The sequence below is a fragment of the Lissotriton helveticus genome, chromosome 12 (genome assembly GCF_964261635.1).
Source record: "Lissotriton helveticus chromosome 12, aLisHel1.1, whole genome shotgun sequence".
Lineage (NCBI taxonomy): Eukaryota > Metazoa > Chordata > Amphibia > Caudata > Salamandridae > Lissotriton > Lissotriton helveticus.
Window position 1 is genome coordinate 581,449,190 of NC_136073.1, and position 22,871 is coordinate 581,472,060.

A 22,871-nucleotide genomic window follows, 5' to 3' on the forward strand; every position below is an offset into this window, starting at 1 on the left:
ATCCTTTACTCCATGCTTGGCACTGATCATTAGCGCTGGGAAGCCTAAGGGCAGCCATGCACTCTATAACTCCAAATAATAATAATAATAATAATAATAATAATTGCATCATTCCTCACAGGATGTCCGCAGAGAATCCGTCTATTTCCCTTCACCTCGGAACCCACGAGCACCATCTTGCGGCGCCCCTCAAGGTTCCTCCCTTTGCACCACCCTCTTCAACACCTACATGATGCCTCTAGCCGGCATAGTCAGAACCCACAATATCAACATCATATCCTACACCGACAACACCCAGCTCATCCTGTTGCTCCCAGCGGACCCCACCACCACTAACACCAACTTCCACAACTGCATGAAGAATGTCACAGCCTGGATGAAGGACAACTCTCTGAAGCTCAACACAGACAAGAGCAAAGTGCTGATCTTTGGCAACCACGCCTCCCTCTGGAACCACACCTGGTGGCCCTCCGAACTTGTACCCACCCCCTCACCAAAAGTCTAAGCCCACAAACTCAGCATCATCCTGTACAGCAAAGTCACCCATGAGACGACAGATCAACAAAGTATTTTCTGCCTGCTTCCGCACTCTATGCATGCTCCGAAGAATCTTCAAATAGCTCCTCATAAGCACGAGAAAAACAGTCATGCAAGCCATAATCACCAGACGGCTGGACTACAGCAATGAACTGTACGCAGGAACCACCACCGAACTCATGAAAATGCTCCAGACGATACAGAACTCAGAGGCCAGACTGATCCTCAACCTACCCATGCAGACCCACATCACCCAACACCTGAGGAGCCTCCACTGGCTCCCCATCCAGAAAAGATGCCAATTCAGGTTACTAACACACGCCTACAAAGCCCTCCACAACCAAGGACCAGCATACAAGAAGCACCGCCTGAACTTCCACTAACCATCCAGCAACCTATGCTTTGCCTCTCTCGCACAGACACTGTGTATCCGACATGGCCAAAGCAGAGATGGCTCCTTCTCTCACCTTGCTGCCAAGTCCTGGAACACCCTCTTTCTCAACCTTTGAACATCATCCTCACTGATGGACTTCAGAAAGAGACTCAAGACCTGTCTTTTCGGCTAAGCCCAACAGCCCAGCACCTGGATAACCTCACATGTGATAAGTCGCGCTCTGCATGTACTGATTGATTAATTGATCAGCATACTGCAACGTGACTTATTAATCTTCATTGAACAATGTATCAATGTAACTTAAACACTGTTTCACAACAAATTGGCTTGCCTGTCTGATGAAACCAGATGACAACAATACCCTGGCAGAGGATTCAGGTACATACCCCAACAAATTGCCCAATGTGACACAACAGTGTGACCTACACACTCTGACACCCTGGACACTCCCCTTCAAGGAAGAATGTGGGATACACCCCATGACAGATCAATGTAGTTTAAACACTCTGGGGCTGAAACAGTGGAAGCAACAATGTAGCTCACACGTCATTAGACAAATATGTGGCTTAGACACTCATTGCTAAAATGGAGTTTACTCATCCCAATAGCGAGAGACTTATACAGGCAGAGCATTGTGGCTTACACACACTTTTAGAACAATCTGACTTACTGCTCCAGATGGAATAATTTGACTTGTACAATCTGTGCTTGATTGGATCTCACTTAGCAATACGACTCACAAACCCAGACATGACTCAGACCCCCATAGCAATAATGTGCAGCAAAACTCACACCCTCTGATACTGTTATGTGTCTTACATTCAATTACACAACAATGCCTCTTACAGTCCGGGCATAACACTGTTGCCTACATAAGATGGCACAACACAATGTGGCTTGTAGACACACATAGACTTAACCATCCAGGCTCAATAGAGGAATCCTACTTCTAACTCTTCAAGGTGTATGGTATCTCTTGCAGGACCTCAAGTAAAAATGTATTCTTGGCTTTGACCACGTATTTTTGAGTTGTTATATGCTGCATATATCAATGGATGCCACATGCTAGAATTGCCAATGCTCAGCTACTGTTAGTGCAGAGAATTCACCAAAACATGTAGTTGAACAAGACCTTTGGAGTCTTGGAGAGTGGTGGCTATCTTGTTCTTTTAAATGGTCCGTCCATTAATTCTCAGGACACATATAACTATACCTGTGTTAGCGGCTAAAGCTAAATGGAAAAGACTGGGAGAAGGAATGTAGCACTACGAAATGGAATGGAGTATGTGCTATTGTAAAAAGTTCTCTTTGAATGCAGGTTCAAATTGCTACAATTCAAACTCCTAATCAGGACCTACTTCACTCACCCTAATAAAGAGAATTTTTAAAAAGTAAAATTGAAAACCAGTATTGGGTGACCTTAATCGTGTTTTAAAATTACAACTTAAGTGATCACAACTTCAATCCTCTGTCCCAAAACTACAATACCATTTTAGTTAGTTTGTTTGAACTATCATGATGATGATGGATTTAGCGCAAGTAAACTCATCTCTGGGTAAAGAAAATGTTTTTGCTGAAGCTCAAACAATGAGTTTAACTTAGAGGAACATATACTAAAATATCTTGTGACTCAAGGTGAATAAGAACATTTCACTGGGAGTAATTACTGCCACAACAATTTAGCATGGTGGCAATAATTCCAAAATTTGAAATTCCCTTTTGTTCATGAGTCAATTTTATGGCCACTGTTGGGGGTCACTATGTTCTGCCTGGTGATATCAATTGCATAATATTTTCTTAAATTGTTAACACATTTTCTGCAGAAAAGTATCGCCTATTTCTTTGTTGAAGGTCTCAGTAGTGCAGAACGGTTGAGAGCAGCAGTCAGTTTTGCTGCTGATGGTGGTGGTAATAGTGTTTGCAACACTAATTTCAAGTTTATGTGTCACCACAAAGCAAAGTGGTATTTGCTAAGTGTGAACCTGTGCAAATGTTTCATATTTATTTTTTATCCAGAATCGATGTATGGAATATAACAAGGATATGCACCCCTTCCGCTAGTAAACAAGACTATCGAAAAAAGACAAAACATGCTCAAAGTCGTTTTCAAGTCTAATAAACCATCTGCAAATACGGGGAAGGTACTGAAGTGGACCTGGTACGCTGAACTAGCGAAAAGTGAGATGACCTGGTCCCACTGTCTGCAGCTCCTCTCAAGGACTGAGCACTGCAAAGGTCTCTCAAGATCCCTTCTTGATTGCCATAAGAAAGGGCAACTACTCACAGTAGCCACAAGGGTGCCACTCTGCACTTAATATTCAGGGGAATGGTGTCATGTGTCTTCTTTTGAGGGTTCCAGTTAGGAGGAAACCAACAAAGGACAAAACAACTATTTGGCAATCTTGGTGATTTTTTATTGTGGATATTAGTTGAAGCCTTTTGGCATTTGTTTGCGCTTTACAAGTTGTTTTCAGTTAAGCACAAGGAATGATCAGCAAGGCACCAAAACAAGCTTGACCCAGCAATAAGATCTTCAGAACTAAATAATCCAATGAGGAATCCAGGTGCAGAAAAACACTGCGAAAATTAGGGACATAAATGCAATTAAAAATAGGTCAACAAGTGTGTTGTGAATCCTCCATTTCAATTAAATGCCTCCTTATATATGGTCCAGGTAGAAAATACACGACAGTAAAAAAAGATTAGTGTCGTCTTGAATTGGAAAATTCAGACAGTAAACACTCGGAAGGCGACCATCTTGGATAGGGATACATTTACAAAAAACAAAGCACACTTTTCAGGTGAATGATGTCTTCCAAGCATGAGGAAAAAAACACTGTTGAACATTCTTCCTCTTTTCCACACTTCGGCACTCTGCCAGCTTCCCTTATCCAGTGGATAGTGCAGAAGAAGACACCACACCTTGCACTGAGCACGAGTACCAGAGACGTGCTTTTGCCACCATGGATGTGGTCATCTCCAAACACGCTGCTATCTGTGGTGTGTCTCCTGTGCACATGTAACACCTTGTTCTTTCTCATGTATAGACAGAGCTAATGGAGTTGCATCCATTTTTCCAACATGAGTGTGACTGTCCACAATTTGTTGATTATCCTTAGTTCTCTCTTGTATTTTGAGGTAGATCTAGCTAATATTGCCATAAATATGGTAAGGTTTTTGCCATCCAGGATGCTCTGGAGTGGTACCTTACAGATAGTTTACATATTCCAAAGAGGCGAGCTTGTTGATTCCCTACTTCATTATACTTATGAGAGTTATATAATAGAGGAAAACTCTAAAAAATATACACATAACACACTTGTCCTTCCTGTTGCGGGCAGGAACATTGCCCCATTAACTCTTCCTGTTTTTGTTCCTTTTTCTTCCACTCCTGCACATGTTCCTATCATCACTTTTTAGGACATTCAACCTATTGTATGATTTCTCAAGCAGCACTTGTCCCACATAAAGGTCTTCTTTTTGCCTCCTGTGATGCTGATCTTTCCTGTGCCTCTTGAAGGTTTTCTGAAGACATGGAAGGCTAGTACTCTACCCTAGCCACAGCTTGCATGCTACTTTTAGAGGAATTTTATATCCAGCTGGTTAGCATTCAAAAAGCGATGACGTGTTGGTGAAACTAATTCTAGGAAGGACTGGAAAAAGTAGGGCATTGTCGTTGGTGCAACTACGTTTGTTGATGAAGCGCATGATGACACATCTGGCCCTGAAGAATGGTTTCCTCAACATGCTTGGTATTGGAAAGGGTGAAGAGTGAACAGAGCGTGCACTGGGTGGGTGCATTTCTGGGATAAAGGGATAAGTACTGGCGCATGGGGGAGTTGGCACACAGAAGAGCATGTCATGGGTGCTGGTGCCCAACCGTTTACATGGGTAGCTGAGTGAGCTTTGCCTATTTTGCACATTCTTGGGGTTCAAGCAGGCTTTGTTGAGGTCTGCTGTCTTTGTCTGCTGGAGAAAGCCATGGCTATATAGTGCAATACCGAATCTGACCATGGAGCATACTGATCTCAGAGCCATACAAATCAACAAATGGCCACTATACCAACTGGTTGAGTAACCTAATAAAGTAAACAGGCCGACAACATGAGCATGTTTTCTTAAAGTATATGCTTGGCTCCAAAGTGGTTTTAACATGTCTTTACGCGGTTTATATAGTGCACCTCCTGCAACATAATGACAGCTTGCGTTCACAGAACATCGCCATAAAATTCTTATGAAGGGAAAAGGCACTACTGAAAGATACAAGAAACATAACAATATTATTTCATTAATAGCCCTTATGCTTTTCTGATTACAAATTTCAATTTCCTCACACAGCTTCTTCTTAATAGTCCCTCTGGTTGTCTGTGTTCTCCTATTCTATAACAGTGTCTCATCAATAGTTCGTATTCATTTCTGATCCAACTTTTCTCACAAACTGCACCTACATAATAGATCCTTTTCTCTCATATAGCATCACCAAACATCTCATTAATAGCCAATCTGCCTTTCAGATTCCATCTTTCCTCAGACATCTTGTCATTAATAGCCCATCTTCCTTTCCAATCCCACCTTTACTCACATAGCAACTCATTAACTCACTAATTCATTAACAGCCAGTCTTCCTTTCTTATACTAATTTCTGTACTGACCATTCCTCAGTATTAGTCATTTGTTCTCTTTCCCGCTTGTCCTAGGACAGCTACTCGGTCACAGACTTTCGCTTGGTGTTCAATTCCTGCACTCCATTCTTTTATGATCTCACCTTGTCTAGGAACAGTATTTTACCCTAAGGGCCCTCATTCATTTCTAGGAACTACATTCATTCATACTGCATATAAATAAATGTCTGCCTGTATTTTTTATTTATTGTTCATAATGGCTTTTCCTCTTTTTAAGGTCCCAAGTTCTGCATTTTCATATATTAATCAGGTCTCATTTCTTCTAGATCACTGATTTCATGTTCAGTCCATCTCACTTCTTTCCTCGCCTCGCCTCTTTAATCCCAACAATACAGTGATTCGCACACTTGGCCATCCTCACCTCTAAACCACACTCATTTACTGGACACATGAAGAGCGGCTCACGGTCGGGATAAAGATGTGTATACTGTCTCCAGAAATTCTCTGCAAACTTCAGCAGCATCTTTTCTTTGGGTGAATTCTCCTTGTACGAGGGCGGGAAAATCATCTCTCCTAAAAGGGGTCGTCCTGGAACACTACACATTTGGGGAAAAGTACAAAAACAAAAGTTAAACTAAGACAGGAAGAAAATAATGTCTTAATGATACTGTTGTATTAGCTTATGAACTTGTTATTTCTCCAAGGATACCTCTTTTAAGATCAAGGATAGCAGAAATGGCTTGAACGTTCACGAAGTCTCTTTAATTGAGTTACTTATCATTTCCGATAAACGCATGCATGGTTCTCTGATATATTCACTGTGGGCTCAAGAAAACCTTTCGTGGGACATCCCATAATAAATTGGGCCCTCAGCTTAGGCACAACTACCGTGGACGTTTCAAAGAATGGCAGAGTATATGAAGACAGAAGATGGGAATGCAGTTGCTATCCGTTTTCGCAGAACTCAATATTTTAATCTACTTTCCTATTCCCTTATTTCTGCATTGCTTTGGATTTTTTACAATGTGCTCTAACAAACAACACCGGGTATTCCATCATTTTTCCCAATGTTGTGGGGTATGGCGATACATCAAGTCAGTTTGTTCCATCTTGGGGGAATTGTAGGTTACCTGGTCTCCAACTGTATAGTAATGGGTTTAAGAATGAACTGACTGCGGTCAGCCAGCATGTATTTCACTCTAGAAAATCAAGTATTGACCACAGCAGCACTACATATCCCCTAGGGAGAGTTGCGATGCCCTCTTCTGCGGCACAGCGTCCTATTAACTATCTACTTTAGCACTGAATAATGGCATCTTATTATTTTATCGTCAAACTGTATAATAAAATGCTGTGCATTAGCATACATATGGATTTTTCATTTAGCAACAATAGGGTTTTAAAAGGCTACTTTGGAGGGATTTGTCAGATGCTGTTACTTAGACTAGTCAGAAACCTACTCTTCACAAAGGCATATGTCCAGTGGAATTTCACAGTCCCTTTCAGTACACACATCTTCATCCAAGGGTATATGTGAGGTGGCTCTCTGTTGTCTTACTTTATTTGGGAATTTGTACTCTAATTTGTTTCTCCGGCCATCACAAGTGAAGGATAAATCGTCAGAAACTGGGAGGTGTAGGCAGAAACCCTAACTACTCATTATCACTGTTTTCCTTCCAGATGTAATGGGGTGAAGAACCACAGTGATTCCAGAGAGAAACCAGAAAATCTGAATTTGCCTTATTAAAAATAAAAAAATAATCAACTAATTGGTAGTGATGAAAAATAAAAGAGAAAGGAAAGTGAGTAGTTCAATTAAAAAAACAAATTAGCTATTAATTGTGTCCGATACACCTGTGCAAAGCCATAAAAGGTTCACTAAAATTAGAAACGTTGTACATGACATTCCTGGGAATTCAAAAACATTTCTGTAAATTAACAGTTGGAGAGAGAGCAATAGTCAGGAATCGTGTGATGCTGGCATGAGTGATGAGGGGAGTCCTCCCGCTTCTCCTGATGGTGCTTAGAACTGGAACCAGGCTCTAGTACTATCTTATCTGCTCCTTCAGGTTTTTAAGTTGGCCTGTGTACCCCGTGTTGTAAAACGCCAGTATGGCCATTGGTAGGGACTAGACATTTCCATCTGGGGATTTAGTGTGGGATGGGTAGGATTATTCAGTGCATGAGGCTTAATCACATCATGATAATGCCTACCAGATGATCATTGAGATGCCAGATTTTATGGATCAAAAACAAATTCTAGAATGACTATTGGTTCTTACAGACGGTGATCTGATGTTTGGCTCTCAAATTCAGAAAGTTCCTCTTCCAAATCCTCAAGTTCTTCGGCGGTCAGGTCGAAATCACCACTCTCCTCTTCTTCTTCTTCTTCCTCTTCATCCTCATCCTTGTCTTTGTATTCCTCTGGCTCATTTTTATTTTCAATGATGTCCTCCATCCTTATCTATCTGTGTGCAAAAACAAAGATACATTAAATGAAAACAAATCGAGTTATAGTAGGGCTCATGACATAAAACCATCCAGCACATTTACAACAATCCAATCCGAATAGGCCTGCTGTAAAACCCACATTTGTTATAATGCATGATCGGATTTACAGCCTAGTTTTTAAAAAGACCTATTCACAACATAGCAGTGGTCATACAGTCTGTCTAACTTACAGACCAGGGGCCATATTACAATAAGTACCCTAGGGGTGCAATGGGCATTTGTGCCTGCTTTGCGTGTCCCTGGGGCACTTTGTTATTACAGAAGGGGGCGCAGACGTTTGTGCATCCCCTTCAGTAATACCGATAGTGCTGGCGCACTTAAAACGCCAGCACTACTTTCAGGGGGCATTCCCTTATTTGCATAGGGGCTTGTCCCATGCAACTCAGGGAATTCCTTTGCCTCTGCGCCACGCCATATTACAGACGTGGGCGCAGAGGACAAGAAGCTCTCAGAGGGCGCACTCATAGGGCAGTATTATGCATGGTCATTCTTTGTGTCGGGCGCACCTCTTAAAAAGTGTGGTGGCGCAAACAATGACAATGCGCCCTATTTTGAAGTATGCGCTGCCCCCAGGGCAGCCGCGAACTTGCGCTGCCCCCAGGGCAGCCGCGAACTTGCGCTGCCCTAAAACAATGACATTGTGCACTATTACGATGTACCTGCTGCTCCCAGGGCAGCCGCGAACTCACACTGTCCCTAGGGCAGCGCATTCATTTGAAAACACGGAGCGGCACTCTGTGTTTTCCCGGTGCAGGTGGCAACCCGGCTGCACTTTTAAAGGGGATTAGAGATCCCCTTGCACACAGGTGCAGTCAACCGCCTGCAAGGGGATGTCTGGGGGTCCATAGGACCCTCTTTCTCCCCTCCAGAGGGCTGCTCCCAGGGGGCACACTCACAGTGCGCCACCTAGAAGGTGGCGCACTATGGGCCATATTACAATAAGTGCCCTTGGGGAGCAATGGGCACCTACGAGCTTTTTTGTCTCTGCGCCCACGTCTGGAATATGGCACTGGCACAGCGGCAGAGGAATTCCCTCATTTGCATAGGGTACGCCCCTATGCAAATGAGGGAAATCCCCCTGAAGGTAGCACTGGCGCATTAAGTGCACCAGCACTATCGGTATCACTGAAGGAGAAGCACAAGCGGCTGCGCCCGCTTCTGTAATACCAAAGAGCCCCAGGGGCACGCAAAGCAGGCGCAAATGCCCGTTGTGCCCCATGGCACTTATTGTAAAACGGCCCATAGTGCGCCATCTGAGAGCTGTCCTCAGGAGGGGAGAAAAGGGGTCTAATGGACCCCGCAGACATCCCCTTGTTGCCGCCTGAATTGTGAAAACACGGAGCGCTGCTATGTGTTTTTGCATGGAGTTTGCGGCTACCCGGAGAGAAGCGCATACGCTCTATTAGGGTGCATTGTCATTGTTTGCGCCCCGCGCACCTTTCAAAAGGTGCGCCCGGTGCAAACAACGACAATGCGTTATACGGCCCCAGATCTTGCACGAAACACAAAGTGGGTTGTACTGGTCAAATCCACTACAGCCAGGGCGACTGGAATGATACCTTGGCCACTATGTTTCTACGTAATGTGGATTAGACACATAATGTACCGCTTGATTATTAAATGCAGATTTCAACAAAACATTTTTTTGTAACTTAAACATGATTGAAACACAGATGTTTAAATATAACTTTCCACTTGTTGACTGTTATATTCAGGCAGGAAAGAGGTGAGGATTTTGCTCATGTGGTAATAACATCCTTAAATGAAAGACAGAAGGAACTACTTTTATCTGTGAAACAAAGCCAATATTTGTAAATCTAAATGAAAAGAGAAGTCTGGCTTTCTTATAAATATTCTTTCATGTTTGCATTGCAGTCATCTAAAAAGCTGAATTTATGTCAAGAGGGCATTCAGAATTTAACAGAATCTTAAATAAGTTGTATCCCGTTTTATTAAGGTCTGATGTCATAAAAGGAAAGGGTTGCAAAGAGAAGTCCGGAGGGAGGGTCAGAGCAACATTGGACTCCTTCCTAGTAAGAGCGGCAAGTGTCCTCTCCCATGAGATAGAGTTGACCAAAAGACGTCTTTCTTTGGATCTGCCTCACTAAGACTGAGTCTATCCCCGACACCACCTCCCGAGTCTGTTACCTTACCACTTAAAACGTTGCCAATTCCTGTAACTCCAACAGCCCTGTTATTAGATAAGAGTGGCTGTCTTCCTGCAAATCATATTACAGAACATGCCCCAGGAAGGGGCCTAGATTGCTCCCCCCAGATTGTCTCCCAACTGAATTATTCCTCGCCACTGCCACCCGCCAAACGAACCAGGGCAGCCGGGCCATAAATGGTGTAATACCCCAAAAACCCAAGTCTACTCGTGCTCCGAAACCTAAACCTGCCCAAACGAAGGCCATTGCCACAAACCCAAAGGTAATATTGTTACCGGATGAAGCAAACTCTTTGTTACCTCTAGACTCTAGTGGCATAGAAGCCGGGCTGGGGATTATAGGAAAAATAAATTAGGTATTGGCTCCTATTCTTGACAAACTGACCTAAATCGAGTTCCGCTTGGAGGAGTTGGAATCGCAGAATCGGACTCTACTTGCCAGAATGCCTGCCACCCACGCCCCCCAACAATTAACATCCATAACTCAAAAACCATCAAGAGAAATTCGGGACACTCTTCTAGTGGTAAATTTGAAGCAACTACTAGTATCGTGTTTACCATCTGGAGGCCTTGATAGTCATCTAATGCAAGACTCCAACACTCCCCAAAATGCCAATCCAATTGGGGCAACGCAGAGCCTTTTAGGCCTGAAGGAAAGAGCCATCACTTCCCAGCCATTATTATCCCAGAAGGCAAAAATGAGAGTTGCACATAAGGAAAAAAGCCAAGATCAAAACGATGGAGCGCAACAGACTTTTAGGCATCATATCCTTCATCTTCCACCTGCCGCTGCCCCATTGGTCCTGGTTCTGGCAAACGTCCCTGCTCTCCGTGAAAATCAGAGTGAAACTACTGGACAGTTAATGGACAAATGCCTACATTGGTTACTGAATAATGTTAACGTGACCGGTCGGGGAAGAAGGTGTTGGCTCATGAACTGATTATGACCAGGAGAGTTGGTTAGGTAGGTGGACAAAGTAAACATTATATTGGAGATTGTGTGCTATTCAATTTTAAAAACTCGCATGAAAGTGCCTCCCTCCTGGCTAACCTACATATTCATGTATTAAGGAACACCCAGATTATAACCCTAGTGTTGGAATACTTTTATGCTGGCCAGGATGATCCCAGGGGGGGGCTCAAATGGACAAAACTGGGAATTTGCTAACTGACTGGAACGGGGGTCCCAACATAAATTCTGGAATTAGTCAACTATATTGATTCGCTGCCCTGTCTAACATGGAGGATTGTGATTGACTAAGCCTGTCACCATCCCAATCATCCATCAAATCTCTTATCACTGCCATAGAAGAAAACAGCTTACGGGCACCTCTACTTGATCCAACAGCTTTTGAAGTGGTCCCTGTAGATGTAACTCTGGCGCAAGGAACTCAGGGACTTGGGCAGCACCCCCTTGTATATAATCAAGGGCTCCAGAGCAAACATGGTATTGTGGAATGTGTCAGGCTTAGCCTCCAAATTAATGAACCAACATTGGCTGAATGAGTGGCAGGAAATAGAGTTAGTCTTATTTCAGGAAACTTGGGCAATAGACCCTCCCTTTTTTACAGGATTTTGTTCCTTCCACTCCCCAGCTGTGCCTGCAGCATCAGGAAGGTCAAAGGGGGGGTCTACTTACACTAATCTCAAATACCCTACCACTCCAAGTTAGACAAGTCGGGCCCCTACACACCCATTTCCAGATACTAGAGTTGGACATTAGGAAATAGAATATTTGTACTCTTGTCAACTTCTATAATAATGAATTTGGGAGAAACTCTAGGGATGCCTTAGCGGTGGAGATTGACAAACTGTTCAAAGGGAAGAAAAGGGGAACCGTGAATCTCATATGGGAAGGGGATTTCAATACTCCTCTATGTAAACTTACTGGGACTAGAGTCTGTAGTGTAGAAACCGCAGACGGTAATCCCCTCCTGCATTTCTCGCACAATGGGTATGGAGAGGCCTTAAACAATTTGTTATCCCAGTGGAATTTGTTTATATTAAGCGAGTCTAATGAAAAAGGGCAAGTGTCAACTTTTAGAAGAGGCACTCAGGAAACCACCATCGATTTCGTTTTAGTGTTGGGACATCTACTACAGAAGGTAGACCTTAAGAGCATTAGGTTTTCACCCCATAGCGACCATGCCATCCTAATGACTCAGCTAAATATCCTTCCTACACCCAAAGAACATAATATGGTTCTTGCGGATGTGAACCTGTCCAGAAAAAATGGCCACCAACTGAAATGGACAGTGGTAATAAAATCAAAGTTGTCCCCAAAATTCTAGCACACATAAAGAAAGATATTATAGAATGCCTGGGAGAAGACCTAACCCCCGCAGACATGGTCAACAGATTCACTGCCCTTCTGGCAAAAATAAAAATAGCAATTAAGCGGGCAAAGTCATCAAATTCCGTAGCAAAAAAGGGGTGGTTCGACTCAGCCTGCACTTAAGCCAAAACAGATCTTAGGAACGCTTTAAAAAATCTCCCCAGGTGCAACCCCAAGATCCGTTCACTATGCTTAGAATATAAAATAGCCAGGAGGGTGTGAGTGATTGACTTAAAAACACAGGTGTGGTATGATCTTGAACTAGCAGCCAGCACGGGCATTAGCAAAGCTTTCTGGTAAGTTGTAAATGCTCCTTATTTTAAAGATATTAAAGACCCCATACAAGATGATCACGTAGACGAAGAATCTTGGGTGAGACATTTCGAATAGATCTTTAGGTTAACCCCTCCTTCATTCACACAAACAACCTCCTCACCTAACACTCCTCAGGAAGGACTAGTCTTCACTACACCCGAGCTCCGAAGGCCACTAAAATCCTGTATCTCCGGTAAGGCACCAGGGCCGGAAGGTGTTGTGTTTGACCTCTTCCAAATTGATTGTGATATGTGGTTCCCTGTAGTGATTGAGCAATTTTATGGATAAATGACTCGATTAGGACCATTGCCCACTACCATCTCAGTATATTTTGGCCTACTATAGTGATGTGTAGGCCTGTTTCTGACTTTGTCTTGCTTAACAGCAATGCTGACTATTGCCTTTGACATGCTCTCATGTCATCTTGCTTTGCAATTTATACTGTCACATAACATAGTGATGTGTAGGCATGCCACACTAGAAAGTAGGGTTTTGATTATGTACCTTTCTGTTTCTGACTTTATCGTGCTTAATGGCAGGGCTTGCCTATTGGCTTTGGCATAATCTTATGCCAACTTGCATACTCATTTTGGCTCTTTGCAGGAGTATTAGCCTATGCTTAAGCGACTCCATTTTCTGAGCTGCCCCCATCTTCTGAGCCTTTCTAGGTGAGAAGTTATGTTTTGCTTTCACTTGTTTTCTGCACTGTGCATGCTAGTAGAAACCGTTTTTTATCAGAGGAATGTACAGGCTCTGTCTCGAAGTCATAGCAAAGGCCTGATCAACCGATACTGTGTCCTTGGCATGGAGTGGTACGGAATCTGATGAGAGAGAGAGGCGGCGAGGCTTTGCTAGAAGCTTCGTCCTATGTTTCCGCTTCTACTAAAGGAGCTGTCTGAGACCTAATCTCTGTTCATCACGGTGCAGATGTGCAGCTGTGACAGTGGAGCAGAGAATCCTGTTTTGGCTGGAGAAACAGACTCCCCTCTGGCGAAGTGGAAATGGGATGTGTAGAAACTTGGTGAGGTGTTCCACTAACTCTTATATTCTAGTTGTTCTTGCCTTAACTATCCTCTTCTGTTTTCAGGTTCCATACATTTTGTATACATATAAGTTATATTAATATGTTATTCTGATTGCATTTAGTGATCATATAATTGGTAGTTTGAAGTTGGTGCTGTAAGTGATATAGATGGCCTATCGTGACATAGTAGTGATTTCTTCATTTTGTCCTTCTATCATTGTGTAATAAAGAAACCCCAGAATAAATACCATTATTCGTCTGTGTTCCTTTGGATGGGAGGTCAGGGCCCTTCTGAACCAAATGCTGTAGCATCGGAAGGATGGTAAGTTTCCTCTCCTGCAGGTAATTGTTGAGAGTGGGACGTCCCGCTCTCATCCAGGGAAGCCTAAAGTGGTAAGTATTGTACCCCGAGGCATTGTCAGAAGGAGTGCGCGTTATTTTAGTTCCACCAGGGTGGGCTTTGTTTCGCATTGTTGTTACCCTGTGGCTCTTGGTATTCTGTTGTGTTTTCGTACCCTGGGGTACGTTGTTACCTTATGGCCCCTGGTTTCTTGCTTTGTTTTACCGAGTGGCATTGTTATTTCCCGGGTTGTTGTTATTGTCGTCGCTGGTATTGTTTCTGTGTTGTTGTCGCCAGTTGGCGTTGTTATTCGCAAGCTCCTCAGCAATAGCCATATATCTTTAGTTAGTTGTTAGTATTGTTCCTTTCTTGGGTAGGTATAATCAAGTATTGTGTCCTTTTGGGTCCCAAGAAGGGATAAGGCCGTATGCCCTGGTGATTGGCAGAATTATCAGGTCATTACAGTCCCCTTACTTACAAACACATTTAACAGCATTGTATTAGCAGGCCCACCGCCTTCCTGTGAGGTTCCATGGTTTTCGGGACCAGACTCCATTTTGTTTGCGTTGTTCATAACGCCATTTTGTGTTGCCCTCACGTAGGCCGTGGAGGTAACCGAACGAACAAAGTTGCATGGGCCTCATTGTTCATGTATGCATTAAACAGGCCCTTTTCTGACTTGTGAGTGAACTGCAGGACGCTGACCTCTTCACCTGAAACTGACCCTTCACGAAGCCAATTTCTCTGGCTGATCGTTGTCTGAGATTGCCAATCAATGTTCAGGACCTCGTTAACCTTTAGTTTCCTTGCACATATCTCATCCTAATCAGCATCTGAATTGTTTCTTTCCTTACGACTTTTCATTACATGGGTTGTGCTTTTTAATTATGGGTTTGTCCGGCTTGTGGAAATTGAATTTGGGGCATTCCTAATAATTAACTTTTGGGTTGGGTTACTGTAAATTGGGTTTTTGTTAATGTGATACTCAGTTAGAAAATGTGTCCTATTGGTCAGAATTTTGCGCAGTGGGTGTACATTTATAATGAGAATATGGTGTATAAAAGGTGATGTCTTGCTCTATGAAATTGAACAGTTTCTTGAGTTGTACACCGTGTTGTATTGCTGAGATTACTGTTACTAGCTGCAGCTAATAAATTTGATCTCTGACGCCACCTAGAAGTATTCCGTGTCTCTGTTTGTCAAGACAGGAGAACCCGAAGACTTTGGGCGTGTCCCTGGCGCCGCTGGGTTCTAAAACCCGGTTCTTCAGTTGGCGCCCAACGGTGGGGCGACTTTAGCGGTACCGGTCCAAGCCCGAGGATCGTGAGGAGCCACATGAGGAAATTCTGGAGGAAGGCCGCCACTTCATTGACCCCTGCATGTCGACGTGGACCGAAGGTCTTTTCTGCAAGGCTTCCCGCTTTCCAACGGCTACGAAGGACTGCTGCCCTGATTGTCGCCCTGTCTTGGACCCTTGATTGATCCTTTGTAGAGCGAGACGATAGATGGTCTTCTGGTGGCGTGACAGATATTTTGGTTAAGTATAAGTGGGTCGCTCCCACGACTTTGTTTTGGTTCTTGGTTTTGATTCGGTTCTTGCAAAAATCGAAGCCGAGGGGCTTGTATATTTACGAGTGTATCAATAGTTTATACCCCTTGAAGTTTGAAGCTAGATTAGTGAGCTATAAGATGCCTGGTCTTAGCAAAATTAGGAAATGGTTTAGTTGTGGTTGCAACAGGGATTCCCGATTGGAGGATTCGTGTCCGATACCTCCGGTTGGAACTCCGACTTATGAGCTCTATTCAAAACACGGAGTGGGTCCTATTACTTATAATGAAGTGTGGGTCCGCTATACTAAAAAGGATGGTGTCTTACGATGGCCCCAACATGGTAGTTTTGAAGTAAATATTTTAGATAATCTGGAAGATGCGCTATTTAAGAAGAAAGCCCGGCCGGCAATGTTTGACTCTTTCCGCCTTTGGCGAAAGGAAGCCAAACAGCGAGAAATTAAACAAGCAAAGAGATATAGGAAAGATAAGAATATGTCAGTACTACAAGCTGCTAGGCAGTTTAAGTCAGATGAGGAAGATCGAGTGAGTGAAGTTTTAGATAGACAGCGTTGCATGGCCATAGATAAATGTTATCCGGCCTTGCCGACTTCTCCTCCGAAAGTGACGGAAGACCCTGAAAAAGATCCTTAGATGTCTCATTTACTGAGATTGCCACCTCCTTATGTACAGGGTGCTACTGCACCTCCATTACCCCCGGTTGTTCTACCCTTTGTTGTTCAACCTCCTGCTGTTGTTCAGCCACCCGGTGCTCCACAGATGGTTTTGCCTCCTACTGCGCAACCCACTCTAGGGTCGCAAGCTTTGCTTCCAGCTTTGCCTCAAACTCCTTTGCCTTCTGCTTCTGCATCTCAGACTCCTACTGCTCTTGTTCCTACTTTTTCTCAAGATTTTAACTTTCCTGTTTTTACGCCTACTTCTTCTCCTTCTGCTCGAAAACGAATGACAGAAACTGTTGTTAATCTGTTGTCTCCATTGTTTGGGCCACTGAGTATGACCCCTGTTTTGGAACGTAAGCAGAGTCGTAGTCAGCTTCCTAGTTCCGAAGAGCGGGCAGTGTTGGATCTGTTGGCTCGTAGATGGATTTTAAATGCTCCCAGGTATAATTTGCCAGCAGTTATGGATGTTTTCTTTCAGTGGGAGCCGCCTAAGCAGAGGTATGTTTTTGATGTAATGTGTGCTTGGAGATAATGAGTTGGGTCTGATTCCGCAGGAAGTGCTTGATGTTCAGTCAGAGTTTGCTAAAGGGACGATAGTGGAATCTGATGTTACTGATGCTGTAGAGACGATACATGCCTTCAGAACTAGACTCCCGTCTCAGCCATTGTACGAACCTGATCCTTCTGTTAGGAGGAAAGTGAAGCAGTATCCTATGAGAGAAGTTCCCCCTGTATGGAGAGAGGCAGTTGCTGCTAATGTTAATCAGGGTATTCAGGCCGTAGAGGCCCATTTTCAGCGAGTGTGGGTACATGTTCCATGTAAGAGAGCAGAGGTCTTGGCTCTTAAGCAGACCTTACCTGACCCTCATAAGAATCCTGCTGGTTATTACAAGGAGTTGTCTCAGACAGTTGAAGTGTGTATTATGAATTTAGCTGACATAGACATGTTAATGGGTAATGTAGTTCCTCAACCTTTGTGGGCGAAGATTCGTCATGAAAATCATGCGGCAGAATTAGGTGATACATGGGCTAATATTGTTGCTGCAGATGGTCTACAGGTTGGAGGTGCCAAACCTGAGCCTTTAGTTGCAGAATTACCTGGTAGAATTATTAATTTAATGAAAACTATGATGCCTGCTTTACGAGTGAATTGGGACAAGGTAGCAGCATGCAAACGGAAGAAAGACGAGAGTGTGTCTGATTCCTTCACTAGGTTTGAAGAAACGTTTATCGATCATAGTGGTCAGGACATGAGTAGGGAAGGTGGTCAAAGGTTGTTTGTGGACAAATTTGTCTTTAATTTGCTTCCCGAACTTTCTAATAAGTTAAAGGACTCTGAGAGTTCATGGGCTGTTTCTTCGTCGGCCCAGATATTGGCTACTGCACAATATTACGAGAATAGGGATAAAGATGAGAAGGATAAAGCAGAGAAGAAAACTAAAGATTTAAAGACGAAGGTTCTTGTGCAGCAAGCTTATCCGCCTCGTCAGAATCAGCCTCAGTTTCAGCAACCTCCCCAGTTTCAGAGATTGTTACAGAAGCCTGAGGCTTATGCTCCGCGATTCTTTCCTGGTCCTAATCAGTGTGCTTATTGCAGAGAGGAAGGTCATTTTAAGAATAGTTGCCCGGCTTTGTTACAGCGTGCGAAAGGTGTGTCTGGTCAGAGAGGTCGTGGTGGTTTCCAGCAAGCTCCTAGGGGTAGGAGACGTGGTGTGTTACCCCAGAATGAGCGTTCCTCTTCCCTTCAGAATTCTGCGAATTATTTTGACAGACAGAATGTTCCGAGTGGTAAGTCTGCACAGTACTATGTTGATGATTATTATGTCGATAGTGAGAGTGCTGGTTATAATGATAGTTAGACAGCCATGGGCAAAGAGAGGGAGTAGTGTCAGTTCCAGTAGACCAGAGTGGACCTTATGTTGAAGTGACTACATCAGGTGTGACCGAACCTTTTCTTTTGGATACTGGTGCGACAAAGAGTTCTATTATGCACTCTAAACTTCCTGGCGCACCTTTGTCTGGCTTGACCAATGTTTCCTTAGCATTTTCAGGTGCCCCAGTTTGTAATCCGGTTTCTAGTCCTTTGTCCCTTTCTATTGGTCCTTGTGAATTGGAAGCTCCACTTATTCTAACGACTGGTTGTGGTGAGAATCTGTTGGGTTTGGACTTGCTGAAAAGATTGTATGCGACATTGCATTGTTCTCCTTCGGGAGTACATCTTACCCTAGGTAAGAAAGTGATTTCTCCGATGTATTTGTCTAAAGATTGTCTTCCACTGGAATTGCGTTCGCTTCCTGATACACTTTGGGCTACAGGGCCTAATGATGTTGGTCTTTTGCAGATTCCACCTTATGTTGTCACCCTCAAATCGAATGCTAGGCTACCTCGTATCCCACAGTATAAAATATCTAGCAATGGCGAGAGAGCTCTATTAGCGATTGTCTATGATTTGGTTGAGAAGGGTGTAGTTGAGGAAACAAGAGGTAATGTGTGTAACAGTCCTGTTTTGCCTGTCCTTAAGCGTACTGATGCTTCTCAGCCACCTGTGTATCGGTTTGTGATCGACCTTCGAGAGGTCAACAAGATTGTGGTGCCACAGTTTCCTGTTGTCCCGGATATCACTGCTTTGTTGACTCTGATTCCTGCTTCGGCAGCCTGGTTTTCTGTTATTGACCTAAAGAATGCTTTCTTTAGCATTCCGATTGCTGAGGAGAGTAGGGATATTTTTGGCTTCTCTTTAGGAGGACGAAGCTTCCGGTTTAAGAGAGCTCCCCAAGGTTATTGTGAAAGTCCCTCCATCTATAGTCAGGCGTTGAAAACTCAGCTTGATAGTTTTGTGTTGCCTTCTGGTGCTACTCTTATCCAGTACGTTGATGATCTGTTGGTTGCCGCTGATGACGAAGAGATTTGTAAAGAGGCTACTTTTTCTTTGTTACGACATTTGTCTGACCTTCATCATAAAGTGTCACCTTCCAAGTTACAGTATTGCCGACAAGAAGTAACCTACTTAGGTCATCTCTTGTCGAAGGAGGGAAGAAGGTTGACCCCAGAACGAATTCAAGCGATTGCGCAAATGAGTGTACTATCCACACAGAGAGAAGTGCGTGCTTTCTTAGGTATCACCTCGTATTGTAGGCAATGGATCCCTAATGTTTCCCTGTTAGCAAAACCTCTGTTGGCGCTGACTCTTAAAGATACTCCGCATCCTCTCCCTTGGTCTGATGAGTGTCAGAAAAGTTTTTCTGAATTACGTGATGCATTGTGTTCGGCTCCGGTATTGGGTACTCCGGACAACAGTAAACCTTTCATGTTGTACGTTCACGAGAGCGAAGGTTGTGCATTGTCAGTATTGACTCAACAGTTTGGAGACAAGCAACGCCCATGTGCGTATTTTTCAGCGACGTTAGATCTGGTAGCTAAAGCGTTGCCGAGCTGTTTGAGAGCTACAGCCCCAGCGGCTGTTTCTATCCGACAGTCTGCTGGTTTGGTATTGGATAATATGTTGATTGTGATGGTCCCACATGCAGTGGATACTTTATTGAACAGGACCAAGACACAGCACCTTACTAGTGCACGTCTGTCAGGTTATGAGTTGACTCTTTTGGCTAGCCATGTTCACATCAAAAGATGTAATGTGTTGAATCCAGCTACGTTGTTGCCGATCACTACAGAGACAGATGTTCAGGAACAGCATGATTGTTTTCTCCGGACAGAGGAGGAAACGAAGGCTAGAGTTGACCTAAAAGATACTCCTCTTGAGAATGTTGATGGTACTTTATGGGTAGGTGGTTCGTGTTTTAAGCTTCCGAATGGTGAAACGACTGCAGCATATGCCGTCACAACTTTACATACAGTTGTTGCGACAGCACGCATAGCACAGAATTCTGCGCAAGCAGCAGAGTTGATTGCATTGACACGAGCGTGTGTATTGTCAGAGGGAAAGCGAGTGAATGTTTATACCGATAGCCAGTATGCGTTTGGTGTTGCCCATAGTTTTGGACGTTTGTGGAGAGAAAGAGGATTCCTTACTTCCCATGGCACAAAAATTCAGCATGGGCAGTTAGTGAATGAACTTTTGGAATCTCTTGCTCTCCCAAAGCAGATTGCAATTGTGAAGTGTAGTGCGCATAAGAAAGTTGTGGATGATGTAGGTTGAGGGAATGCGTTTGCGGATGAAGTTGCGAAGGAAACGGCGAGAGACATGATGAGCCGTATGTACGTGTTCTCCACCAACAGGTATATGACAGTTTGCCGACAGCTACTGCAGATCCAGGGCACACGATCCAACCTGGTGATTTTATCTTGACCAAGAATTTTCAGCGATCCAAGAATTTGGAGCCGAGATGGACTGGTCCTATTTGGTATTGCTGGTCACTAGAACTGCTGTTAGAGTAGCTGGTAAAAAGAACTGGGTGCATGCCACCCATACGAAAAAAGTTCAGTTGCCCTTACCGTATGATAAGTGGGTGAGGGATGGAATAGCTGACTCAGAGTGTGAAAGGGTTCCTAGATTCGTACCTTTTAGTGATGCACATTTGACATGGACTCAGTCGGAACGCGAGGATGATGATGTTCTGCAAGTTGCGGTGCCTCCGTCTCTAAAACTCGACACGACGAATCCGGAACTCCTCTTTAAGGATCAGACTGTGCCTGGCAAAGAGCGCTACAATCTGAGATCGAAAAAGGACGTTTGAAATGGACAAATAAATCTGAATTTTTTTATGTAGTGAATTACACCTTGTCAGATCAAGAGACTTTTTTACTTTTTCGAGTCACGATCCGGACTCAGCTGCAGGGTCACGGTATAAGTTCTTAAGGGGTGAGCCGCGTATTGACACAAGGTATGTGGTTTAGGGTCGTTAGTACGATCTTGACGAACACTTAAGTGAAGAAGGAAAATTGCGTGAGCAGCACGTTAGAGGATGGAGTCTTTTGAGTCCGACAAGGGTGTTAAAAGAGTTGATTTCAGAGTGCAAATGTGTATATTGGTTCGTAGCAAATGTTTTTTAATAATGTGTTTTCTTATGCTTTTGAACATTACGTTGGTTTGTGTGGGTTGGATTTTCTATGCATCACAACAGACACTTGCATCTACCTCCCAACCTACTCTTTCTTTTCCTACTGTTTCCCCACATAAGTTTCATACGTTGCCTGAACATGAACAGACACGAAGATTAGAATTTGTGAACAATTCGTTTATACAGATGTTACATCATCATCAGCTAGTTGTAAATACTACGAATTGTAGGGTGTGTGGTCTTATGCCGCATACGACTGATAAGGGAATGCCATATTTAGTTTTGCCTTTTTCGCCTAATGGGTCAGTATGGGCACTCCAGTCAATGTTTATCTATGCGAATGAAGCATCTCCTATACGTTCTGTCAAAGATAATGTGAATAATAATGCCTTGATACAGGGAATAGTAGATATGGTCAGAGATATTGATGCATATAATGCTATCCCTATAGATGAGGTACGAGCATATGTTGGTTGGAACAAGACGAGATATAGCATTAGTCTGACAGAGAAAGAGAGACAGAAAAGGTCTCCTCCTATTTGGATTGTACCCCACCGAGGTCATTTGTGTCTGCAAGGTAATGGTCAGAATCCGAGAGCTCAGCTTGGTAAGAGTGTGTGTGTTCACACCTATGTCTATACGTCGTAGAAATCTCCACCGTTCGTGCCAGCCAAAGGCACGTATTTTGTTTGTTATGATAGAGCATATACATGGTTGCCTTCTGACTTTTCAGGCACATGTTATGTGGCATTTTTGCTTCCCCCTACGTACACAGCTGCTTTCAACTACCATAAGACAAGATATGGTAGAGGTGTTATCGATGCGAAAGACACTGCCGCACAAGAAGTTGGAGACTTCTTTAAGGGTTTGCTGCCCTTTTGGGGTCCTATGGCTAATGGTAGGACAATTCGTCAGCTTACAAGAGTGGTCGAGGCCACTATAAATGAGACTGCAGGTGCTCTTAGTAATATTACAGCTGAGCTTCAAGCGGATCGCCTTATGACATTACAGAACTGGTTTGCTTTAGATATTATACTTGCAGATAGAGGTGGGGTATGTAAATTGATCGGGTCTAGTTGCTGCGTTTTCATACCAGATAACGCCCCGACAGTGTACCAAGCCATCTTGAGGTTACATAAGTCCGCTGAGTCTATACATGTAGACGAAGGGAACTGGTCATTGATGGAATGGTTTTGGGAACTGCTGTCCAAATGGGGATGGAAGATTCTGATGTTTCTTGGTATGGCTCTAGCAATCTTTTTCTCGTGTTGCTTATGCATCCAGTGTGGTCCCGCCATTTGTAGTCTTTGTGGTACAATCTGTGTGAGAAGACCAGTCCCGAGAGAAGTGAAGGATAATAAGATGATGTTACAGCAACAC

General features: G+C 43.6%; 1 protein-coding gene across 3 annotated transcripts in view; it reads right to left on the bottom strand.

Annotated features, from left to right (window-relative positions):
* Positions 1–22,871, bottom strand: part of DRC7 (dynein regulatory complex subunit 7) — a 323,191-nt gene that overhangs the window by 289,614 nt on the left and 10,706 nt on the right. For 2 of the 3 annotated variants that reach the window (XM_078669530.1, XM_078669529.1), the window contains exons 2-3: positions 7,836–8,021; positions 5,975–6,149 (exon numbers count right to left, since the gene is read on the bottom strand). In XM_078669530.1, the coding sequence (XP_078525656.1) occupies positions 5,975–6,149; positions 7,836–8,011 (351 nt within the window). In that variant the 5' untranslated portion in view covers positions 8,012–8,021. The remainder of the gene's footprint in view (positions 1–5,974; positions 6,150–7,835; positions 8,022–22,871) is intronic. The other variant, XM_078669531.1, reaches the window with a different exon arrangement.